General features: G+C 28.5%; 1 protein-coding gene across 4 annotated transcripts; it reads left to right on the top strand.

Annotated features, from left to right (window-relative positions):
- The first annotated feature begins 1656 nt into the window (after positions 1 to 1656).
- On the top strand, positions 1657 to 14982 carry LOC110618598. Of its 4 annotated transcripts, XM_043958257.1 has the most exons (10): positions 1675 to 1753; positions 1892 to 4684; positions 6792 to 7298; positions 7527 to 8222; positions 8968 to 9777; positions 9899 to 10579; positions 11905 to 12744; positions 12838 to 13578; positions 13854 to 14750; positions 14845 to 14982. In XM_043958257.1, the coding sequence occupies exons 2-10, from the start codon at positions 1913 to 1915 to the stop codon at positions 14884 to 14886; spliced, it is 7986 nt and encodes a 2661-aa protein (XP_043814192.1). In that variant the 5' UTR covers positions 1675 to 1753; positions 1892 to 1912; the 3' UTR covers positions 14887 to 14982. The 4 variants fall into 4 exon arrangements, with proteins under 4 accessions (XP_021617458.1, XP_021617459.1, XP_043814193.1 ...); XM_021761766.2 differs by having other exon boundaries at positions 1657 to 4684; positions 14849 to 14982; XM_021761767.2 differs by having other exon boundaries at positions 1662 to 4684; positions 6960 to 7298.
- Positions 14983 to 24058: the final 9076 nt, after the last annotated feature.

Below are 24058 nucleotides of genomic sequence, written 5' to 3'. Positions count from 1 at the left end.
TCATCAATTTATTAAAATAAAAAAATTACTATTTAATTTTTATTATATAAAAAAATTTATTTATTAAATCGTTTAATTTTAAAAAATATATTAAGTGGTTTGACTTGTACATTCAATGCGATTGAATATAGTAATGCTTTGAACTTTTTATTATAGAGCCTAGGCATGTATAACAACATCAATTATTATTTTTTAATCGATGCACTTTTTTTAATTAATTTTGGCTATAAATATAGGAAATCTTTTTATTATTTTTAATTATAAATAAATTATTATAAATATATTATATTTATAATATATTTAATCATTTATTATATATCAGCTTATAGTAAAAAGTTGTATAATGACAAAGGAATTCCATCACTTTTGGAAAAGCAATTCCACCATCACAATTTGTTGCTTTCTTCAATAGAATCATTCCATCAATTAGCTTCTCATACATCACTTTTTTACTTTACTTTTCCTTTTTCAATTCCAAGTGTCAGATAGAAGCTCCACAATAATAATTCACTTTTATTTGTTATTTAATATTTTATAATAATTAAAAAATTAAAGTAAAATAATATTTAATTTGAATAAATTACTGTTTATCTTAACTTATTAATATCTTTAATATTTATTTATTTTCAACAAAAATCCTATTGACTATTTTAGGTTGATCAGTATTAATTTAATTATTTTTAATTTATAATAAATCTCATAATTACTTTTCGTATTTGAGTAAAATCATACATTTCTTTTTGCTTTTTCTTTTTCAATTCAGCTCCACAACAATAATTCAGATACTCGAAAGGAGAAAATATATAATAAGTAATTTAAAAATTTACTCTATTAATTTATATTTAATTTAATAAAAAATTAAATATTTATTTTAAATGTTTAAAGATATTTTATAGGGATTTAATTGAAAACTATTTATAAAAAAAATTTTAATTAATTTTTTAATTTTAAAAATTATATTAAAGTATTTAATTTTTTTAAAAAACTTACTAATTAATTGTTTTATCAATTTTAATTGGTTAAATATTTTATTATTTTAAAATATTTATTAATTAATCTTTTAATTTTAAAAATTATATTAAAATATTTAATTTTTAAAAAATTTATTAATTAATTACTTTATCAATTTTAATCTGTTAAATATTTTATTATTTTTAAAAAATTTATTAATTAGTTATTTTATTAATTTTAATCATAATTATTTTATTAATTAATTTTTTTAATTTTGAAAAATTTATTAATTAATCACTTAAATTTTTAAAAAATTTATTAATTAATATATCCTTATTAAAAGTATTTTAAATTTTTTTATAATAATTAATATAATAATTAATTAATAAATTTTTTAAAATATTAAAAATGTTTTAATATATTTTTTAAAATTATAAAAATTAATTAATGAATTTTTCTATGCTATAGAAACTATATAATAATTTTTCAATATCATATAAAAGAGGAACGAGAAACGAAGATAAAAAAAGGAAAAACTCATAGATGTGAAAATAACAATCTTTGAAAAAATATAAATAAATTTATTTAGTTTAAAATTCAAAATTTGGTATTTTATTGAGTTAAATTGTTAATTTATTATGTATTAACAATTTAACTTCACATTATTTATTTTAACATATTAATTTAATTATAAAACTAAAGCAATAATTAAGACATCGCTCGTCAACTCCTACATTCCCTCCCTTGTATTCAGTATTCACCAACCTTTACTCATCCATAACCATCGCTCCTCCATCTTTCTGTTAGTTCTCTGCTTCCTCTCTTCATTTGGCTCTCTATTTCTTTTGCTTTTCTGTTGATTTCAGCAGTCCTTTCTTGTCTTTATTTTCTTTTATTTTGTTCGACTCTGATTTCTTGGTTTATTTTGTTTTTGGCAAAGATTTCAAAAAAGAAAATCAAAATGGTTCTTGATATCTTTATCTCCATCTTCACTGAGGTCATTAAAGAACCCATCATGGAATTTGTTGTCGTCCCAATCAAACGACATATCAGCTACCCTTTCACCTACAAGAGCAAGGTTGAGAAGCTCCATCATGAGGCTGGAAAATTGAAGAACAGAACAGTCAAGTTGCAGCAAGCTGTTGAGGAGGCTACAAGGAAAGGGGAAGAGATCTATGAAAGTGTTAACAAGTGGCTGATCGATGCAGGCAAAGCTATTGAAGAAGCTGAGGAATGTATCCAAGGCGAAGAACAAGCGAAAAAGAGGTGTTTCGTTGGATTATGTCCTGATTTGAAGACACGCTACCAGCTTAGCAAGAAAGCAGAGAAGAAAGCTCTGGCAATTCATGAGCTGGCGAATGAAGGCGACCTTGATTCAATTTCCTTCCGTCCCCCTCTACAGCAGATAGTTGCCCCGTCAGTATATGCTCGTGAGGGCTTGAATTCAAGAGAGTTGTTCTTGGAGAAAGTTATGGATGCACTATTAGATCCAGATCTTAATATGATCGGGGTGTATGGACTTGGAGGTGTGGGTAAGACCACCCTAGCAAAACAGGTCCATAGAAAAGCTATAGAAGAGAACCTGTTCGACGTCGTGGCTATGGTTGCTGTAAATCAAACACCAGAACTCCGAAGAATTCAATCGGAGATCGCTGATATCCTGGGCTTGAAATTTGATGTGGAGGAAATACCTGGAAGAGCTAATCGGCTATATGAGAGGTTGAAGAAAGAGTTGGAGAAAGAGAAGAAGGTATTTATAATTCTTGATGATATTTGGAAAAAACTTGATTTAAATGCAGTAGGAATTCCCTTTGGAGATGTTTTCAAAGGATGCAAAATACTTCTCACCTCAAGGAGCCAAGATGTGTTATCTCGCGAGATGGGCACACAGAAAGAATTCAAGCTCGACGTTCTACAGGACGAAGAGGCCCGGAGTTTGTTTGAAATAACTGTAGCAGGTGCTAAAGATTCAGAATTGCCCCCTATCGCCGCAGAAATTGCTAAAAAATGTGCAGGATTGCCTCTTCTACTGCTCACAGTGGCGACGGACTTGAGAAATAGAGAGTTATACGCGTGGAGTGATAAACTCAATCAGCTATCCGAGTTTGACAACGAAGAAATATATTCAAAAGTGCACGCGATTCTGGAGTCAAGCTACAATAATTTGTGTAGCAATGAAGTCAAGTCGTTTTTCTTGCTTTGTGGTCTGTTAGGACAATCTAATATTGAAATCCAGTCCTTGCTGAAATACATTGTGGGTCTTAGTTTATTCAAGAACATTTCCACTGTCCAGGGAGCAAGAAACAAAGTATATAGTTTGATTGATACCCTTAAAGCGCAGAGCTTATTGCTAGATGGCGACATGTATGGATTCGTTAAAATTCATGATGTTGTTCGAGATACTGCTCTCAACATTGCATCTAGAGAGCAACATGCGTTTATAGTTACAAGTGGCATGGAATTGGTGAAATTCCCAAATAAGGATTGCACCAGAATTTCTCTGCCGTATTGTGATATTGAAAATCTCCCCGAAGGATGGGAGTGCCCAAAAGCAGAGGCATTATTCCTTTTCACAGAAGTTTTTTGTTTGGGAATTCCACATCAGTTTTTCAAGGGCATTAGAAACCTGGAAGTAGTGGATTTTACTGGGATCCATTTTGTGTCCCTCCCTTCATCGCTAGCTTTCCTATCCAACCTTCATACCCTTTGCTTGCATCGATGCCAACTGGACGACTTAGCTATCATTGGAGACTTGAAGCAACTACGAGTTCTTAGTTTTGCAAACTCTTACGTTGTTGAGTTACCCAGACAAATAGAGCAACTGGCTCGACTAAAAGTCTTAGATGTGAGCAATTGTTCCAAACTCAAAATGATTCCAGCAAATGCCTTATCAAAGCTGTCGGAGCTCGAAGAACTGTACATGAGTAACAGCTTTGTTGAGTGGGAGGCCGATGGGAACAATGCAAGCCTTGCGGAGTTGGAAAAGTTGTCTCAGTTGACTACCTCGGAAATGCACATACTGGATGACAAGATATTACCAAAACACTTGTTCTCCAATGGCCGCTTGCAGACCTTTAGAATACTAATAGGGGATAACTGGGACTGGGATGACAACTATAAAACCTCCAGAGCGCTGAAACTTAAGCTCAAGGCAAGCATTCATTCAGGATACGGGATTAAAGTGCTATTGAGGGAGACGGAAGATTTATGCTTAGATGAAGTGAGGGAGGCTGAGAACTTGTTGTATGATATTGACGGGGACGGCTTTCCAAAATTGAAGCATCTCCGAGTTCAAAATAATCATGCCATTCAACATATCATCAATTCGATGAAGTGGGCTGTATGTGATGCCTTTCCAATTCTAAAGTCCTTGATTTTGGAAAATTTGATGAAGTTGGAAAAGATCTATCATGGTCGACTCGCAGCAGGATCTTTTAATAAATTAGAAATTTTGCAAGTAAAAAATTGTCAGAGATTGACGCATCTCTTCTCATTATCTGCTGTCAAGTGTCTTTTGCAACTACAGGAAATGAAAGTGGAAGATTGTCCTCAGATGAAAGCTATTGTTATTGATGAAAGTGAAAGCAGTAATGAAGTGTTTGAGTTCAATGGCTTGCGCTCCTTAAATTTGCGAAATCTTCCAAATCTTAGAACTTTTCACAGCCCATTGAAAATTGAAGAATTTCTATCAGAACGGGATGATACTACTCATTTATCATTTTTTAGCAGAACGGTACGGTACGCGTGCATTAATTTTTTTTATTTATTGAATATATATTGAATATTTGAGATTAATTGTTAAATGCTTAAATTTTTAAATAACCATTATAAGTCATTATTATTAATAATTTGTCAAAAAAAATTATATAAATAATTATATTTGATTACTATCAATTACTCTATATTTATTGATCCAAATCGTATTTTAAGTTTCTTACAATGAAAAAGATATTCTGATTTTTATTTTTAAATATAATTTTATTGTTTATGAAAATTTAGAACATAATCATATTTAATTTATTTTTTGAGTATATTATATGAATAAGCTGATCAAACAATAAATATGAATTAATTGTGATAATTTTATATTTAAAAATTATATCTTTACATTATTACTCCTTTTAACATATTTTCTTAAAATAATTTGACCATTTTAAAATTTGAATCACACATTCTCTTTCATTAAAAACACTTCATCTTTATTTAGTACACAATTCTTTCCATAAAACAATTAAATTTTATTAATGGAATTCAATTTATTTCTATTCATAAATAAATTCATTTATTTGACATCAATTTAAATGTAATAAAATTTATTTTATATTAGATAAATTAATAATAAAATTTAAATTGATTTAATTTATTCATCATTCTTATTATTTTTAAACAAAACATAAATATTTATTCTTATAAATAATTATTATTTTTATTATATTTATTAAAAAAATATTATTAATATTTTTGTAACATTTTGAATTTTATATAATTTTTACCATTTAAAATATAATTTTTTAAATTAATAAAATAATATAATAAAATTTTAATATTAATTATAAATGTATTAAATATTATTAGTTACTATTAAATTAAAATAATTTTTATAAAGATTAATTATTAATTAACCATAAGAAATAAATTTAAAATAAAAAAAAGTAAATGGCTAATTAAATAATTTTGATGTAAATAACTTTAAGTAAAATTATTTTTTATAAAATTTTAATAATTTTAGCAAGATTTATTTTTAATTCAAAATCAATTCTCATAAGAATTCATGAAAATTTTATTCTTACATTATTAATTTTGCTAAACATAAAAATTTAAGAAAAATAATTCTTTTTTTTTTTTTGAATTTTTTCAAAATTTTACATTTTAAGCAAGGATAGAAGTTTCAAAATAAAACAAATTACCTAATTTTTATTTTCTCGTCATTAAATAATTTTTTAAATTGATTTTATTTTTTACCTTTTTAATTTTACTAAATCAAAATTTAACATAAATGCTTCCGTAGCTATGTTTTTAATGTAGATTCTATTTTTTTAAAAAAAAAAGAAGAAATTCTCACCAACTCTAGGTGATTGGACAGATTTTCTAAAAATAATAGGAAAAAAAAAGCTGATGGAAATATGAGGGATCCTTATAAAATAATTATAATAATATAATATAAATATTTAAATGAGACATACATATATAAATATTTTAATATGGTTAGTGATAGTTTACATGCTAAATTGCTAAATTTTGAGTACAACGAAGATGATATGAAATAGAGAGAATTTTCTTTAATTTTTGATGTGAGATATAACTAAATATCAATGTGAAGGATTGCTAATTTTGCCTGTAATTATCGATTGTCGATAATTTTTAATTTTTATTTAATAAATATTTTATTTTAAATTTTTAATAATTTTTAAGTTATTTTTACTATTTTAATTTTAAATGATCAAAATTAATAAATAGTAGGTCCGTTTAAATCCCACAGAGGATCCAGCTTTAATTTGAAACTAGTTATTTATCATTTCATTTTAACAATTTAATTTAATGTATTTTTATATTTTATTTTTAAAGTTATCTCATAAAATGATAAAATTTAATGAATCATTTTTTAAATTACTTTATATTTTTAATTGTATTTTTTATTATTGGATTATAACAAATTAAGTTAAGAAAATTTCAAATTTGATACTTAAATATTTATAAAAAATTGGCTAATTGCCTCCAAAACTAAGAAAGGATATTAAAGACTTTTCACATTTTTTTAGAATTCATTGTTGATCCGTAAAGCATTTCTATTTATTTTGATAGAAAAGTAGTGCTTCAAATAAATGTGTTATCTGCTGTAGGTTTCTTTCCCCAACTTGGAGCATCTTGAATTGCATTTAATTAGTTGTGAAAAGATATGGCACAACCAATTTTCCGCAACTTCTTCAAAATTAGAGAGACTGTCTGTGATTCGTTGCAACGAGTTGAAGTATTTATTTACAACTTCAATTGTTAAAAAACTCTTGCAGCTCAAAACACTTGATATGAGTGATTGTAGTTCCATGGAAGAGATAATACTACCAGAGGAATTTGTAGAAGAGAAAGATGAGAGGATGAATCAAATACTCTTCCCTAAATTGGATAAGCTGACACTTTGGGATCTTCCAAAGTTGATTAGATTCTGCACTGGATATCAAATTGAATTTCAATCTCTTAGAGAATTGAACATAAGCAAGTGCTATGCATTGATGTGCTTGGTCCCCAGTGTCCCTCATACTGGCAGGATGGAAAAACAAAATGACACAGAGATGAATCAGAATCAAAATCAAAATCAGAATGCTGAAATTCAATCTCTCTTCAATAGAATGGTGATTAATTTTACCCTTCTCTCTTTATGCATGCATAAATGCATACATATTTGGACATCCTATATTCAAATGGCATTCATTAATAGGTAGGCCTAATCCCTCTATTGACTAAAAGACCTTAATTTGATAGGTCTTCACTTCACATCATCTCGAACGATTACATTTTTGTCTCATATTTATTTAACTGAAGTTCCCGCATTTACTAAATCAGTGTGTTTGGTATTGCAGGTTAGTTTCCCTAACTTGGAGAGATTGAGTCTCTTCAGGATAAATAAGTTGAAAAGGATATGGCACAGTCCACTTGCGGCAAATTCCTTCTTTAAACTGAAATCATTGTATGTTTATGATTGTCATAAATTGATGGTTATTTTTCCATCAAATGTCTTAGAAAGATTCCGAAGAATGGAGGAGTTGGATGTGACCAATTGTGTATCATTGCAAGAGATATATCAACTTGAAGAATTCAATGTGGATGAAGCATTTGAGTTGAGAAGATTAAATATACATGGATTGAGATCGTTGAAGCATGTATGGAGGAAGGATCCACAAGGAGTTTTTAATTTTCAAAATTTGAAATCAGTTGAAGTTTTACATTGCTATGTTCTAAACTATCTGTTTCCAGCCTCCATTGCCGAGGGCCTTTTGCAGCTTGAAGAGCTTACAATAACTTGGAGTGGGGTTGTGGAGATTATTGCAAAGGCTAAAGATGTGGAACAAGCATCTTGTTATTGTTTTAAATTTCCTCAACTAACCTCCCTTCAGCTTATATATTTATCAGAATTAAGGAGTTGGTATTCAGGGACACACATTTTTGAATGTCAGAAATTGACAAGTTTGGATGTTCGTAATTGTTACAAAATAACAAAATTCAGTTCCCAAGAAATACAAGAAGAGAGCATACAACCCCTACTTTTTTTGGAAAAGGTAAGGTCCTTTCATTTTTTACTTCATAATATATTAGTTGTAAATTTTTTTTCTCAAATTTTCTTAAATATTTCAAATTAATTTTTTTTAAAAAAAACAAAAAAAATATAAACAATACAATATATTCAAACCGCCTATTTGAATATCAAAAGCTAAACTTTATGTTTAATGATAATTATACTTGTAATTAGTTTAACATTATACTTGTTTGTTGTGCATATATTCAAAACGCCAATTGAGTATAAAAAGCTAAACTTTATATTTAATGATAATTATAATAAAATTTTTTATTTTAGATAATAAAGCCTAAAAAAATTTAATTTATTATACCTCAAACTTTTAATATTATATTCAAAATTTTTAAATTTTTTTATAAAATTTATACCAAAATTTTTTATCAATCTTAAATTAGTATACGTATAATGCAAAATATATATATATATATATATATATATATATATATACTTTTTAAAATATTAATTAAATCTACACGAACAACTATTTAATAACTAATTAACCATTACCTTACAAACACTTGATTTTTATTGTCCTATTAAAAAATCATCCTATTTTCTAATTTAAATTTTAAACTCTTTAATTTAAATTTTAAATTTTTTAATTTCAAACTATTCTATTTAGATTTTAAAAGTGAAAATTTTGGATTTAAATATAATGTTTCAGATGTATTTGGAGATTTCACCATCATTGTAATTAGTTTAACAATATACTTATTTGTTGTGCATAGATGAGTCCCAACTTGGAGGAATTGACTTTAGAGCACAAGGACTTGATTGCGATACAGCAAGGACAATTCTTTTCTAAACTCAAAATGCTTACTTTCACCAACTTACAGAACAAATCACGCCCTTTCATAATTGGTTTCCTTGAAAGATTATATTCTGTGGAAACAATTTTGGTAGAAGGTCATAATACTTCAAAAGAGTTGTTCTCATATGAAGGACTTGCCGGAGAAGATGAAGAACATCCCAGGACACTTGCACGAGTGAAAAATTTGAAGCTACAGAGCGTTTATAATTTAAAGCATATATGGGACCCAGACTCCGCACTGAAACCACTTCTTCAGTATCTCGAGACTTTGACTGTATTTGATTGTGATAGTTTGATCAACATAGCACCATCCTCATCATCTTTCCAAAATCTAGCAACTCTTGAAGTGAGTTACTGTGCAGGATTGACAAACTTGATAACAGCGTCCACAGCCAAGTCCATGGTGCAACTCACCAAAATGACAGTACGAAGGTGCAAAATGATGACAGAAATAGTGACCAGCGATGGAGATGATCATACAGAGGATGAGATTATTAATTTTGACAAACTGAAATGTTTGGAACTTGATTATCTGCCTGGTCTCATCAGCTTTTGCTCCGGCAATAATGCCTTCAATTTTCCAGCTTTAGAAAATGTTACCGTCAATGAATGCTCCAGGATGAAGATTTTCGCTTTCGGAGATCTAAATACACCAAAACTACGAGGAATACTCCTGGGAGATCAACAGCGTTGGGAGGGAAACCTTAATGCAACACTAGCAGAAATGGTATTTGCGTATTTATTCTTATGCTTTCTTTTTAATTTTCATGATATCTGTTGCATGCATATATGTTTTATGTTTATGATAAGTCAGTTCATTTGTTTTTTCCTTTGTCTTGTGGGATCAGACATTTTGCAAATATTTTAAAGCATCTGAATTTCCTGAGCTCTGGCATGATGGGATGCAAGGGAGACTCTTACGCAATGTAGAAAGGCTTGAGGTGGATAAATGTGCAATGTATAACAAAGCTATACCATCCAATGTACTGGTGTTTTTAAACAAGTTGGAAGAGCTTGAGGTGAAAGACTGTGATTCAGCAGATGAAGTATTTGATTTGGAAGGGGTATCTGCTGATGATGGGTTACTTCCACGACTAAAGAAATTGCAATTAACAAGTCTTCCAATGTTGAGACATTTATGGATCAAAGATCCCATAGGAATTTTTGAGTTCAAGAACCTAAAGTGGCTTCATGTTGGAAACTGTAGCAGCTTGAGGTACATTTTTACCTGGTCTATGGCATTGTGCCTCTTGCAACTGGAAAAGATAGAAATATACAATTGTAAGATGATTGAAGTAATCATAGAAATGGAGGAAGCAGCTGATAAGATGATATTATTGCCTTCATTGAAATCTGTAGTCCTTAAATATTTGCCTAGATTTGTCAAATTGTGTTCAGGATGGAGTAATGTGGAATGTCCATTGTTGGAAGAGATGAGCATACATGAATGTCCAAGTTTAAAGAATATCTTTGCCACACAGACACCGGTAAACACAATTGATGAGTTTCATACATCTTTTCTTCGTAAGGTTAGTTTTCTATTCATTTTTTTCTCAAACATTACATTTGAAAAGTATAAAAACACTAATTTATAGGTCAATTTATTTTATTTTAAATAATTTTTACGTTTAAAAAGAATTTAAAATATTAATTTTTCTTTCTATTTTTTTTTTAAAATGAGTGTTTTTTCAAATAAAAATTTACAAAACTCTTCATTAAAAGATAAAAAAAAATCAAATATTAAAAGAATTTAAAAAAAATAATAAAATTTTATCTTCTTTAATAAAAACTGAAATAAAAAATACATTAATTTTAATTTAATTATTCGAATTCATTATAAACGCATGAATTTAATTGAATTTTATTAATTTTAACTCAAAACATTAAAAATTTTAATTAAACATGTCAATTTTATATATATATATATGTTTTAATTTTTACTCAAATTTTTAATTTTTCTATTTGAGAAACTTTTCAAAGTTTTCTAATTTACTCAAAATAAACTTTATATTAGAGAAATTTAACAACTTAATGTATTTTTCTATCCTCTTTAAAAATTCTTAATTAATTAGGTTGTTAAAAAAAAAAAAAAAATCAATTTTCTATTTTTACTATTAAAATGTATAAACAATTATTTATAATTGATTATCTATAACTTATAAAATTTAAAATTCAAATTCATTTGTATTTATATATAAATTAATATTACATAAATTTAAAATATCGATTTCTTTTATTTTTTTTCACTTAAAAATTTTAACTAATGAGATTATTATAATTTTATAATTAATAAAAAGACATAAATTCTGCACATCAAACTATATTAAAAAATAAATAATTATAAAAAAAGTGCTGAAATTATTTAATGATAATATAAAATATTTATATTTTTCATTTGTTTCAATAAACTTTTAAATTTATAGGTTAACAATCATTAAAATTTACTAACATATAAACTTATAAATACAATTTATACAAAAATAAGAGTACCATTTATATTAATATAAAAATTTGTATTAATAAAAATAATAAAATAAAAAAATGAATATAAAACTTTAAATATAGTTAAAGGAAAATCAAGTAATTTTTTTAAACATTTAAAGATAAAAGAAAAAAATAGTGAAATATTTAATAAGATTACTATATTTTTATTTTAATAAATATATTTATAGTTTTTATATCTAAGTTTTCTCCATATTAAACTTTAATAATACATGTTTATTATAACATAGCAATTGTTTTCTTATTAATATATTAATTAATTAAATATATTATGAATTTTTATAAGCATTTGGGGGATTTATCATTAACAATCTTTTACTAATTAGAAATTTTTTTATTTGCTGATGTGCAGATGTTTCCAAATTTGAAAAAGTTTTCGTTGGACAAGAAGTCTACCATAACCATACTTGGATTTCAATTTCCAACAGGCTTCTTTTCCAAAGTAAAAGTTCTTGAATTGAGTTTCTTTCTAAACAAATATCATGTTCCTCTGTTTAGTTTACTTCCAATATTCTCCAATCTCGAAAGACTTGAAGTTCTTGATTCTTCTCTCGACAAACTACTTCCATTTGAAGGACTGGGTGGTGACCAAGAAGATATCACTACAATCCCACAGATAAGAGATTTAAAGCTCTACAATGTTCATGATCTGAAGCATATATGGAACCCAGATGGCCAACTGCATGAACCGTTATTTCAGTCCCTTGAGACTTTTGAGATAGAGTTTTGTGGAAATTTGATTGTTTTAGCACCCTCCTCTGTGTCTTTGGGAAATCTGAAAACTCTCAAAGTATATGGATGCAACACATTGGCAAATATTTTTACATCAGCAGCAGCCAAAAGTATGGTACAACTTAAGACATTGATTGTAAGATCTTGCAATATGTTGACCGCAATAATAGGAGGTGTTCAAGAGGATGGATCAACTGATGAGATTGTTTTCAGTAAGATGAAAACATTAGAACTTGAAGATTTACAGAACCTCAAATGCTTCTGCTTGGGCAGTTACACTTTCAAATTCCCATCTTTAGAACAAGTGGATGTTTTCAGATGCCCCAAGTTGAGGATTTTCACTGTCCACCAGCTGAGCGCACCAAAGATACATGGTGTATTCACAGGCAACAGATTCAAAAGAACATTTCATTGGGAAGGCGATCTCAATGCGACCATTGAACAGATTTACATGAAATATGTACGTATTTTTACCAACTCTTGCTTCTCCCTGTATTAAAAGTATCGATGCTTGTTTATTGTTCTCCAATAATGCAATATTTTGGATTTGTAGATTGGATTTAAAGGGATATATGATATTCAACTCTCCAACTTTCCCATGCTGAAAGAAAAATGGCATGGCCAATTTCCATTCGAGAACTTGGAGTACTTGAGAAAATTGATGGTGGACCAGTGTGCATTTTTCTCAATTGCCATATCATCAAATCTACTAAAGCGCTTGTCCTGGTTAAATAAGCTGGCTGTAGAAAGATGTGACTCTATGGAAGAGCTGTTTGAATTAGAATGGCTAAATGCTGATGAAGGTGATGTTGGGTTATTGGAGTCTCTAGAAGAATTGAGGTTAATTGATTTGCCTAGATTGGTGCATGTGTGGAACAAGGATCCTCAAGGAATTTTGAGCTTTAGAAACCTAACATTGTTGAAAGTTGAGAATTGTAGCAGCTTGACTAATATATTTACTCTGTCCATGGCTTCGGGTCTTATAAAGCTCAAACATTTGGAATTGAAAAGATGTAATTTGGTGGAACATATCATCACAAAAGAAGCAGAAGAGGAAATAGCAAAGGATAATACCATATTTCCATCAATGGAGTCCATGAGTCTAGAGTGTTTGCCTAACTTGTTAAGTTTTTATTCTGCAAGCGATGTTCTGAAATGCCCATCCTTGAAAAGAATTGAGATAGTTGGCTGTCCAAACATGGAGCTATTGGCTTCTAAATTTTGCAAAGAACATGATCTAAGCATGATTGCTGAGGGAAATGGAGAAAGAATTGCAGCCTCTTCTGGCGGGAAGGTCAGTTTTCTGTATAATAAGGAGAATGCTTTCTTGTTCAATTTCATCACTGTACTTAATGGAGATTTTCAATTTAGTTGGTTTATCCAAATTAATTCAGAAGTTTGAACTTAAGCTCAATTTAGCTCAATTTAAAAAAATTTAAAAAGCTCAATTACTGGGATCTTTAAGATATTTGTTTTCATTTACATTCTATTTCTAAGATGAACCATATGTTCTTAATATTTTGATCTCATATATCCTTATTTATAATTACTGTTTATTTGGTTTATTAGGTTTTCATCCCAAGTTTAGAAGAATTAGGAGTGGAATGTAACACCATAAAGGATCTGTGTTCTCAAACATCTCAAGCTGATTTCTTGTGTGGACTGAAAGGCATTGAGTTGACATGTATTTCTAGTGACTCTACGCTTTTGCCATCTCAGTTCTTTGAAAGTTTACCCATTTTGGAAAAGTTTGTTCTGAGTGATGCTTCTTTTGAAGATATCATTTTCTGTGAAGAGATTATTGGCGAGGAAATACATCCTCAATCACTTGTGAAATTGAAAGAACTAAGTTTGTCTAAACTGCCAAGGCTCAAGCATCTCAGGGACGCCAAACTACTCTCAGTTTTCCAATCTCTGGAGACATTAAATGTAATGGAATGTGGTAGATTGCAAGTGTTAGTGGCATCCTCTGTTTCTTTCCAAAATCTAACAACACTGCAGGTATCAAATTGCCAAGGTCTAGTAAATTTGTTGTCTTCTTCAACAGCGAGAAGTCTTGAACGACTTGAAAAAATGAAGATAGAGGAATGTGAACTGATACAAGAAGTTATAGTGGCTGAAGTAGATAAAGAAGAAGAAGAGAATGAGATTTGCTTCAACCAACTGAAATGTTTGGAACTTCGACGTCTACCAAGTCTCTCTAGCTTCTGCTCTGGGAATTTGACCTTTAATTTCCCATCTTTGGAAGAAGTAATCCTTGTAAAATGCCCCAATATGAAGATTTTTGCTCAAGAAGTAAGCACGCCGCAGCTGTGGAGAGTTCAAACAGGAGAACAACGTAAATATGATAAAAAATGGAAAAACAATATATGGTGTTGGGGTTGGGAGTACACCATTCAAGTTATATGTGATTGGGAGTGGGAAGGCAGCCTTAACAACACCATTGAAGCACTATTTAAGGAAAAGGTAAATATTTACTGAAAAAAAAGTAATATATATATTTTTAGTATGTAATAATCATAAGGTTTCTCATTCTTTCGCTGTCAAATTGATTTCCTAGAAAGCTGAAGAGACGGGGATAGGCCAGTGTTCATATGGGTGAGCTTGAATAAGGCCAATGCTCATATTCTATTTCACCAACTTCCTTGACTGCTATACTTCTTCTCATTCAAGGTAGTCTTTTTGTGATGCTTTCTCATTTTCCTTTTTCAATTATCCCTATCAATGTTTTTATTGATTAAGAAATAATAAAAAAATTTATTATTTTAAAAGTTATTAATTTTTATTTAAATTTAAATTAATAAAATTTAATGAGAATTATTCTGTCAACAATAATGTTAAATAATGAAAATTTATGCCCAAACTTATATTTATATGGTTAATATTATTACAATTAATATTAAATAAAAGTTAAAATTATTTTAATAATAATTTTAATTATACTAAAAACTCTATTATAATTTGTAATTTATAATTTAAATAATTTTATTATCTAAATCTAATAAATAATATTAATTAATTTAAATTATTTTATCTATTAGAATAAAAATTAACAAAAATATATATATATATTATTGCATATTAAATTATCATTAATAAAATTTAATGTCAATCATTCTGTCAAATAATAACATTAAATAATGAAAATTTATGCAAATATTTACATTTGTATTGTTATTATTACAAATTATGATAATAGCATTATAAATTTTATAGTAATAATATAACATTGAGAAGAGATTTATATATTTAAATGAAAATTATTAAATAATTTAAATTAATTATTTTAATAAAAAAATTATAAAAATTATTTAAATTTTCACATAATCATTAAATATAAATATTAAATTTAAAATAAATTAACTAATATTTCTTTTATAAAAAGATAAAGACGTGAATACATACAAAAATCTTTTAATGAATTAATGGAGAATAGAATATAATAATTAATCTTCACAAAATAAGGGGAGCTTCCAGTGATTTGGACTTCATGTAAATCATTTTAATCGTTAATCGGTAAAGTCAACCCAGGTTAATTAGGTGGCAAGGCATATAGTAAGGTACAGCAAATCATGGGTTCTACTCTCAATTCCTCCATCCCCTACTCTCTACCTCTTAATAAAAAGAAATTAATTGGTGAAAATTATGAAATTTACCATATTTAGAGTCTTTTATAATGATATAAATAGAAATGAAGGAAATTACAATTTGAAATAGAAAATATGATATTTGTATATTAGCTAATTTTGACAAGCTTCCTAAATTGAGATTATTTAACATTCACTAATCATAGAATTTTTAGTATTTAATAATGATTGCACAAAGCTTATTATGCGTAATTAAATGTGTACTTAATTTTTTTTTAATTTTCTTAAACTGCAATTTCTTTATTTATTTTTTTAAAACAATTGAGGGTATGAAAATTCAAAACGGACTCTCTCATGGGACGCCTTTATCCATTGAACTAAATTAGAATAGTTAAAACGTATAAATTTTTTAAATAATAATTACCTTTTTATTTTTTCGACAACGTGATATATATGAAGTGAATAAATAAATTCAACAGTTATGAAGAAATATATTTTATTTGATTATGTCTAATTTTTATATATTATTAAAAATATAATATATTATTTAATTTTATTGATTTTTTAATAAAAATTAAATTAAATTAAAATAATAAAAAATTTAAAATAAAAATAAATCAAATAAAAATTAAATTAAAATTTTAAATTAATTTAATTCAATTAATTTTTTTAATTTAAATTAAATCCTGCTAACCCGTATCACATCAACCAAAAGACCTTGTACCTCTCCAATCTCTTTTATATAGTTGACTAGCTAGCTATCATTTTCTTGGGTCATAACAAAGTCCCAGTAGTTTTAATTTGTCTTTTAAGGACCCAAACATCAAATTGAAAATTTACCTCATTTTTCGAAAATAAAATTTGCTGAAAATTTTAGGGAAGTTGACCTTATTTTGTTTATTTATTACTCTTATGCTTCATGGCTTGATTCAGATAACCATTTATTTATTTAATTTAGGGTACACTTTTCAAACCCATTTTTAGTTATGCTAACAAGAAAGGCAATAATGCTAGGTGATGATTTGAAAAAGACTGAGGCAATCCAAAAGAAAATTTTTAGAAAAAAAAAAAAAAATTGAAAAATTGCTTTAAAAGCAAGGGATCATCGATATATATTTAGGGTTGAGAAAGATGGAATGAGATGTTGCATCTCGTTTATATTAATTATTAATTAATTAAGTATTTAGTTAATTGAAAATGAATAATTATATCTTAGCTTGCAAATATGATATCATCACAAGCAATTTCTTTGTACTAGTTGATAATAATCTATATAAGAAGTATCAGCACTATCCTCTGAAATTTTGCATTTTGAATAAAAGTATTCAATTTTTTATATTTAAAAAAAATTATGTATAAGTGTGGAAAAATTCCTGTGAATAAAATTCATATTGTAAGTGAAACATTTCAAGCAATATATATATATTTTCGTAGCGTATTTAAAGTTAAAAGTTTGTAAGAATTTAATTTAATTGATTTATTTTTAAGAGAATTATTAGTTAAACTTTATAATACGGAGAAATTCATTAATTACTAGATAATATAATGGCACGGAATTACTATTACTAGATATTTTTTTGCTAGGGTTACCGTTACTAAATATTTTTTCACTTTGTCTATGATAATGGAATCATCCATCCATTAGCCGACGATATCCATTATTGAGCAACTAGCCACATTATCGCTGGATTTTTAGAAAATATTACATTTATCTTCATCTTTTTACAGTATAAAAAGAAACGATCACAGAGACAAAACTAAGCTATACTCTAACACTAAAAGCTCTAAATCATTTGTTGCATTCTCCCTGCTTGTCACAATACTGACTTGAGCGTCAGAGTGGCTGTCGTGGACATCCATCACCACCTTACATTTTCTTCATTGCAGGTTCTAGCCAATCACTGCATAGTCTCATTCCAACTACGTCATTAATTTAATCTCAGCAACATTATTTGGTTCTATTGTCGGGAAACCCATTGGATTTTTTTTTGTCATTTAGGTTCATGTTAGGCCCTTAGTCCTTTTTTCTCTCTAAAAAATGAACTTTTCTTCCCTATTCTTAGAAATGGCTAGAAGTGTATATGTCATCACCAAAGGACCTGATAAGGGAAAAGAAAAAAATAAGCGGGTAGCAGAGATTGTCCTATCTATCCATCAAGAACTATGGATTAAGCAAGAGGTAAGGTTCGGCCCCATGGACAAGGTAATCTTTGCCAGGCCAGCTCACAAGACGGTTTTTGCTAGACCACACATGTGTTGGTCCCACGAATCAAAGCCACAAGGCAATCTTCGCTAGGCCAGGTCACAAGGCGATTCCCACTAGACCACTCGAGCATTGGTCCCACGAATCAAGGCCACAAGGTACTCTTCGCTAGGCCAGGTCACGATGCGGTCCAGTCATACCACTCAGGTGTTGGTCCTACGAATCAAGGCCACAAGGCACTCTTCGTCAGACCAGGCCACTAGACAGTTCCCGCTAGATAACTCAGGCGTTTATCCCACGAATCAAGGCCATAAGGCACTCTTCATCGGACCAGGCCACGAGATGGTTCTCGCCAAACCGCATGGGCATTGGTCCCATGAATTAAGGCCATAAGGCAAATTTTCATAAGGCTAGGTAATAAACCCACCTAAGGCATTTTGCAACGGAAGGACGACAGTCTGCCGGGCCACATGTCCAGGTATTAATCCTACTTTTTTCAAAGACTATTTTATGACTAAAAGAGCATTAGAGAAGATACACTTTAACCCCCTTCGGTTGGCAAAAATAGTGGCATTAAGGGAAGCGCACAAAAGCATTCAAAACATATATTTTTTTCATTACAAAAGATATAAGGAGTCCAGAAATGGACTTGAATAAAGTCTCTAATACATCAAAAGTCTTTATAACATCGAAAATCTCTATTACATCAAAAGTCCCTATCACATCAAAATCCTTAAAATCTATGAAAGGAAGCCGTTTGAAAGGTCGTGAGAAGAGTTGTCTCTCCAACTACCTTTCTAGCCTTGCCCTCGGAATTAATCTCGCATAATGCAACCCCCTAGAGGTCACGATGCTGAAAAGCCATTATAGTTAGGCTGGTTGCAGTCCTCAGCCAATACACAGGGTTAAGCAGTATGCCTGCACCTTTAAGAAGACCCACATTCAGTTGCCCTTCGAAGACCGTAATGATATCTCCCACACAGATCTGATAGCCCATGATGCTATCTCCCACAAAGATTTGGTTACTCTCAAAAAACAAAAGAAGAAGAAACCTTCGCTCCTCTATCCTATGAGAAATTGTTGTGAACCAAAAAGAAAAATAAAGGATTTTTATACAGTGAAATAGTCGACAAAGTTTTGAATGCGACGCAGAAGATAAGGCGATCAACAGGCAAGCGAAACGACGCTCATAACCGAGATCATGCCAGGTGTCCTAAACCGGAAAGGCAAACAGTCACCTTCGAACCTAAAAAGTTGAATACCAGTGGGGGACCTCAGATGTTAGATAACATAACATCTGCCCAAAGTAAGTTATGAGTTAACACCACAAAACAAGGGTCACGTGGCAAGAATATGATAAGTGGGAGATGTGATCTCGCTATGGAAAGGGAGACCTTGACACTTTAATACTCGAACTATCGTCAAGACTTGCCCTCCCTTAATAGGCCAAGTCTTGGCATAGGATTATTATTACTAGATACTTTTCCACTTCGCCTATGATCGCAGGATCATCAACCCATTAGCTGATAATATCCATTACCGAGCAGCCGGTCATATCATCGCTGAATTTTCAAGAAATGTTATATTTATCTCCATCTTTTTACAATATAAAAGTGGAATGATCACAGAGATAGATGTATGCTATGCTCTAACACTGAAAGCTCTAAACCATTTATTGCCTTCTCTCTGCTTATCACAATACTAACTTGAGCGTCAGAGTGGCTGTTGTGAGCATCCACTATTATCTCATATTTTCTCCCTTATAGGTTCTGGTCAATCACATCATAGTCTTATTCCAGTCTCATCATCAATCTAATCTCAGCAACATCAGAAACTATCCAGTATTGAACCTAAAGATTCGATCTCTGAATTGAGGGACTACTGATGTAGATCGATAATAAATTATATTAAATTTGATTTGAATAATTCAATTCACGTCAATTATTCACATACACTATAACTCCTAATAAAGTGATAGAATCCTAATCGCAATTAGGATATTATCCTTATATGTATAAGTTTTAATATCATATTTCATGTAGAATTCTATATCTAATTCTAAATATAATTCTATTATCTCATACTCTCTTAATAATATCTAAACTCTATCCATTACACTGTATAGGGAGCTCATATCCTCTAACAAGCGTGCTAATTTCTTTCTAGTCTATTATATTATTAACTAAGTATCCATATTAACTTAAGTATCGGAGAGATTGACAAATTAATATGATACAAACAACATAAATAATTATGAAAAGGATCAGCTAGTTATTAAAGTTTTATTAAATAAATTAATTGCGGTCTAAGGCTCTATTTATTTCCATATCTTCTGGTGTATGTAAAATTAGTCGACTAATAATATTTTCCTGAAAAAGAAAAGGTCAAGTCATTTTTAAATAAAATGATTTCCTTTTTTAAAAAAACAAATCATTTTTTATATTTTGAGAATTTTATTAAGATTTCTATATATAAATTTATTAATGTATTTTAGTTTTTAAAATTAAAAATAAAAGCATAATTTATTTTATTAGAAAATATTTTTTAGAATTTTCTAAATACATATTATTTTTTTTGAAAACAAACAGAGTTTTAGTACGCAAAAATTAGTTATGGTTTTATTAGTTTTGTTTTATCTTGTTTAGGGAGAGTAAATTAAAAAATAAAAAACCAATTAAATCAAAATTTAAATCAAAATCAAATCGAAATTAAGAAGAATCAAATCAAACTGAATTAATTCGATTTGGTTCTATTTCAGTTTGGAACTAAAGTGCTTATCTAAGAAAAATTCCATTCACTTGCATTGCAATATGAAAGTCCAATAGTGTTCTTTGAAAAAAAAAACGAAATTCTAATAATCCAAATCGCATAAGAATCCTAATTCTTTAAGAATTCTAAAGTAAAAAAAAAATCAACCAACTCAAATTTAATTAATAACAATCTCAAATTAAATCAATATGATATAAACAAATATAATCAATTTACAATCCTAAATAACCAATATCAAACTTTACAAGAAACTTACAATAAATTCCATCTAAAAGAGTTTCAAAAAAAAATCATCATCAATGAAGAAGGAGAAATAAGAAGATGACCGATCAATAAAAATAATCAAGATCTATACTCCAAATCAAACAAGATAATCAAGAACTATACTCAAAATTAACTAAAATAATCAACATCTATACTCAAATTAACCAATAAACCAAAATAATAAGAATTTAATTTATAGTAATAAGATCTGTACACAAGCCCAATCAAAAAGAGGAATTAACAAGATCTGAAGAAGAAGAAGAAAAGAAGAGGCCGAGGCGTCTGAGAAAGGACGAGTCGAGGAGGAGGTCAATTTGCATTCGCTCTTATCTTCTTGGGTCATCTGAGAAAGAAAAAAGAGGGAAATTGCAACACCTGAGTCGTAGCTGAACAAGAAAGAGAGAGAGGAGTTGAGGTGAGGTTGATTGACTGAAACAACAAAAAAATGGAAATCACAGCATTGTGGGATCTGGTCGCAGCATGAGAGAGAGCGAGGAGTGGGGAAGGGTGATGACTAAAATAAAAAAAGGGAGAGGGGCTAGGGTTTTTTAAGTGTTATATATATATATATTCGGTTGGTTCGGTTCTTCTCTTTGCTTTTGGTTATTTAAATGAATCGAATAAAAAATCGAAAAAATTTTAAAATTAATAACCAAATCAAATAAACCAAATAATCAAACTGAACAATTCAATTTGGTTTGATTTTTTCAATTAAACTGAAAACTACTCTCCTCTAATCTTGTTATTAGTAATGGAAGACTGTTTCCAAAATTTTCATTAGGGGACAAAAATAGCATACATCTCATATTCTTGGCTTTTGGACTACTTTCCTTTGGCTATGTATGGTTTTTATAGCCTTAGTTGCTTTGGCGATGTATGATTTTTATCGCCTTAGTTTATTTATCTCGTCATAGGTTTCGCTTAATCGTCGATGATGTTTCCTACTCTGATGGTGCAATGCATAGGGATGAGCAGCTGCAGGAATGATGAAAATAAATGCTAACTACATAGTTTGAACCTAATATTTACATAAAAAGTCAGTCATAATCTTTACTTTGTAATTTTTAATACTTAACTTTTATAAAAGTATAACTATTTAATATATAAATATTATAAAGCATAATTATTACACCATTAAACTTTATAAATTATAATTATTTAACTCTAGAAAATTCAAGATACGTACAACTCACCTTGGCACGTAAGGGGTTAAATAATTATATTTTTATAGGGTCGAGTGATAAAAGTGAATAACAAAAAGGTAAGAGTGTCAATTGACATTTTGTATATCAATGTTAGGGATTAAATTATATATTGAGCTATAAATGAATGATACTCCCTCCGTCTCATAATTTTTGTCCACTTTATTTTTTCACACATATTAAAAAAGATAATTTTTTTTATTAACTTTTCAATAATACTCATCTTAAGGATATTAAATTTTATTAAATATTAAGAGATATTTTGAGAGATTTCTTAGAAATAAAAAAAAATTAAATAGAGTTATAATATTCAATTTATATGTTACTATAGTTTTAAAAAAAAAGTGAATAATAATTTTGGGATAATAAAAAAGAAATAAGGACAAAAATTATGGGACGGTGGCCGTATATTTTAATATTTGCTTATTGTAATTATTTTTATTTACTTTTTTACATAAATAATTCTTTTTGCAATATATTGATCGTTGTTTGATGAAGAAGGTTTATTCAATTGCTTAGAGTACATGGACAACGAAATTGGTTTCTGTAGCATCCAAAGCAATCAACTATAGTTGAAAAGATTGCTTTAGGTTCCAAGATTCTCACTGAGTGAAAAAATGTGCATCTTGTGCCTAGGAGCATATAGTTGGATTTTCAATGGATTGAACACAGTGGAAAGAATAAAAAAATAGAATTTTTTTACTAACATGGATCAAGTTTAAATGAATAAAGTAATAATATTAAAGATAAAATAAATATCTTTTACTTTCTTTGCAACAAAAACACGAGATCATTCGTTTTGATTGGGTTGTCGCAAACTATAAATCGACCAAGTGTCTGATCTCTACTGATGTCCAAACAGAATGACGATCGAAAAACCTTAGAATTGTTCTAAGAGTTTGAGAAGGGGAGAAACTATAAATTTATATGTCCTAAGAAATTCTTTCATGCTAAAACTCTAGAATTTCAATATAATAATATTTATTTATTTAATTAATTAAATAAATAAATTATAACTATAGTTTAAAATTTTAATAAATAAGACATATAAATTTTAGATAATTTTAATTAAGTTCCTACTTAATTAATTAGATCAAAATCACAATTCTTTCAAATTACAATTTTACCCCAATATCAATTTATATGCAATCAAGTCTTATATGATTTAACTTCTTATTTTATTTTCTCATACAATTCTTTGTGTGTGACCCATTAAGTTTCAAATATATTGGCAATGAATATAATTAACTAATTAATTAATTTAAAGGTCATAAATATTATCTAGCAACATGTCAAAACTATCCAAATATTTGAAATATCAAAAATGGTTTGACTTAACCTTTCCGTACATAGATTCTCAAGTTTAATTAATATGTCTTTATCACAAATGTCTCGATTTAATATTTAATACATAAAACATATCTAAAATGTTAAATCATATTAGATATCATTTATTAGTCATTAACCAATTGAATGAAATTTCAAATCTCATTTGCTAATTTCATTTCACCTTACACAAGAATTTCCTAATCAATGCTAGTATAGAACAAATGGGACATTACCTAATTTAATTTAGGTGATAAATCTTATCTCAATTACATAAATACTTTCACACAGTTTCTAATATATCTAATTCATACCTATTCATTAGTCAATCCCATACTTTCACACCGTTAATTTATTAAAATTATATCAAAATTTAGTTAAATTATCAAATTAAAATATAAATTATTAAATTTAAAAATTTAC

This window comes from Manihot esculenta, chromosome 7 (genome assembly GCF_001659605.2).
Source record: "Manihot esculenta cultivar AM560-2 chromosome 7, M.esculenta_v8, whole genome shotgun sequence".
NCBI lineage: Eukaryota > Viridiplantae > Streptophyta > Magnoliopsida > Malpighiales > Euphorbiaceae > Manihot > Manihot esculenta.
This window is presented reverse-complemented; position numbering and strand designations above follow the sequence as displayed.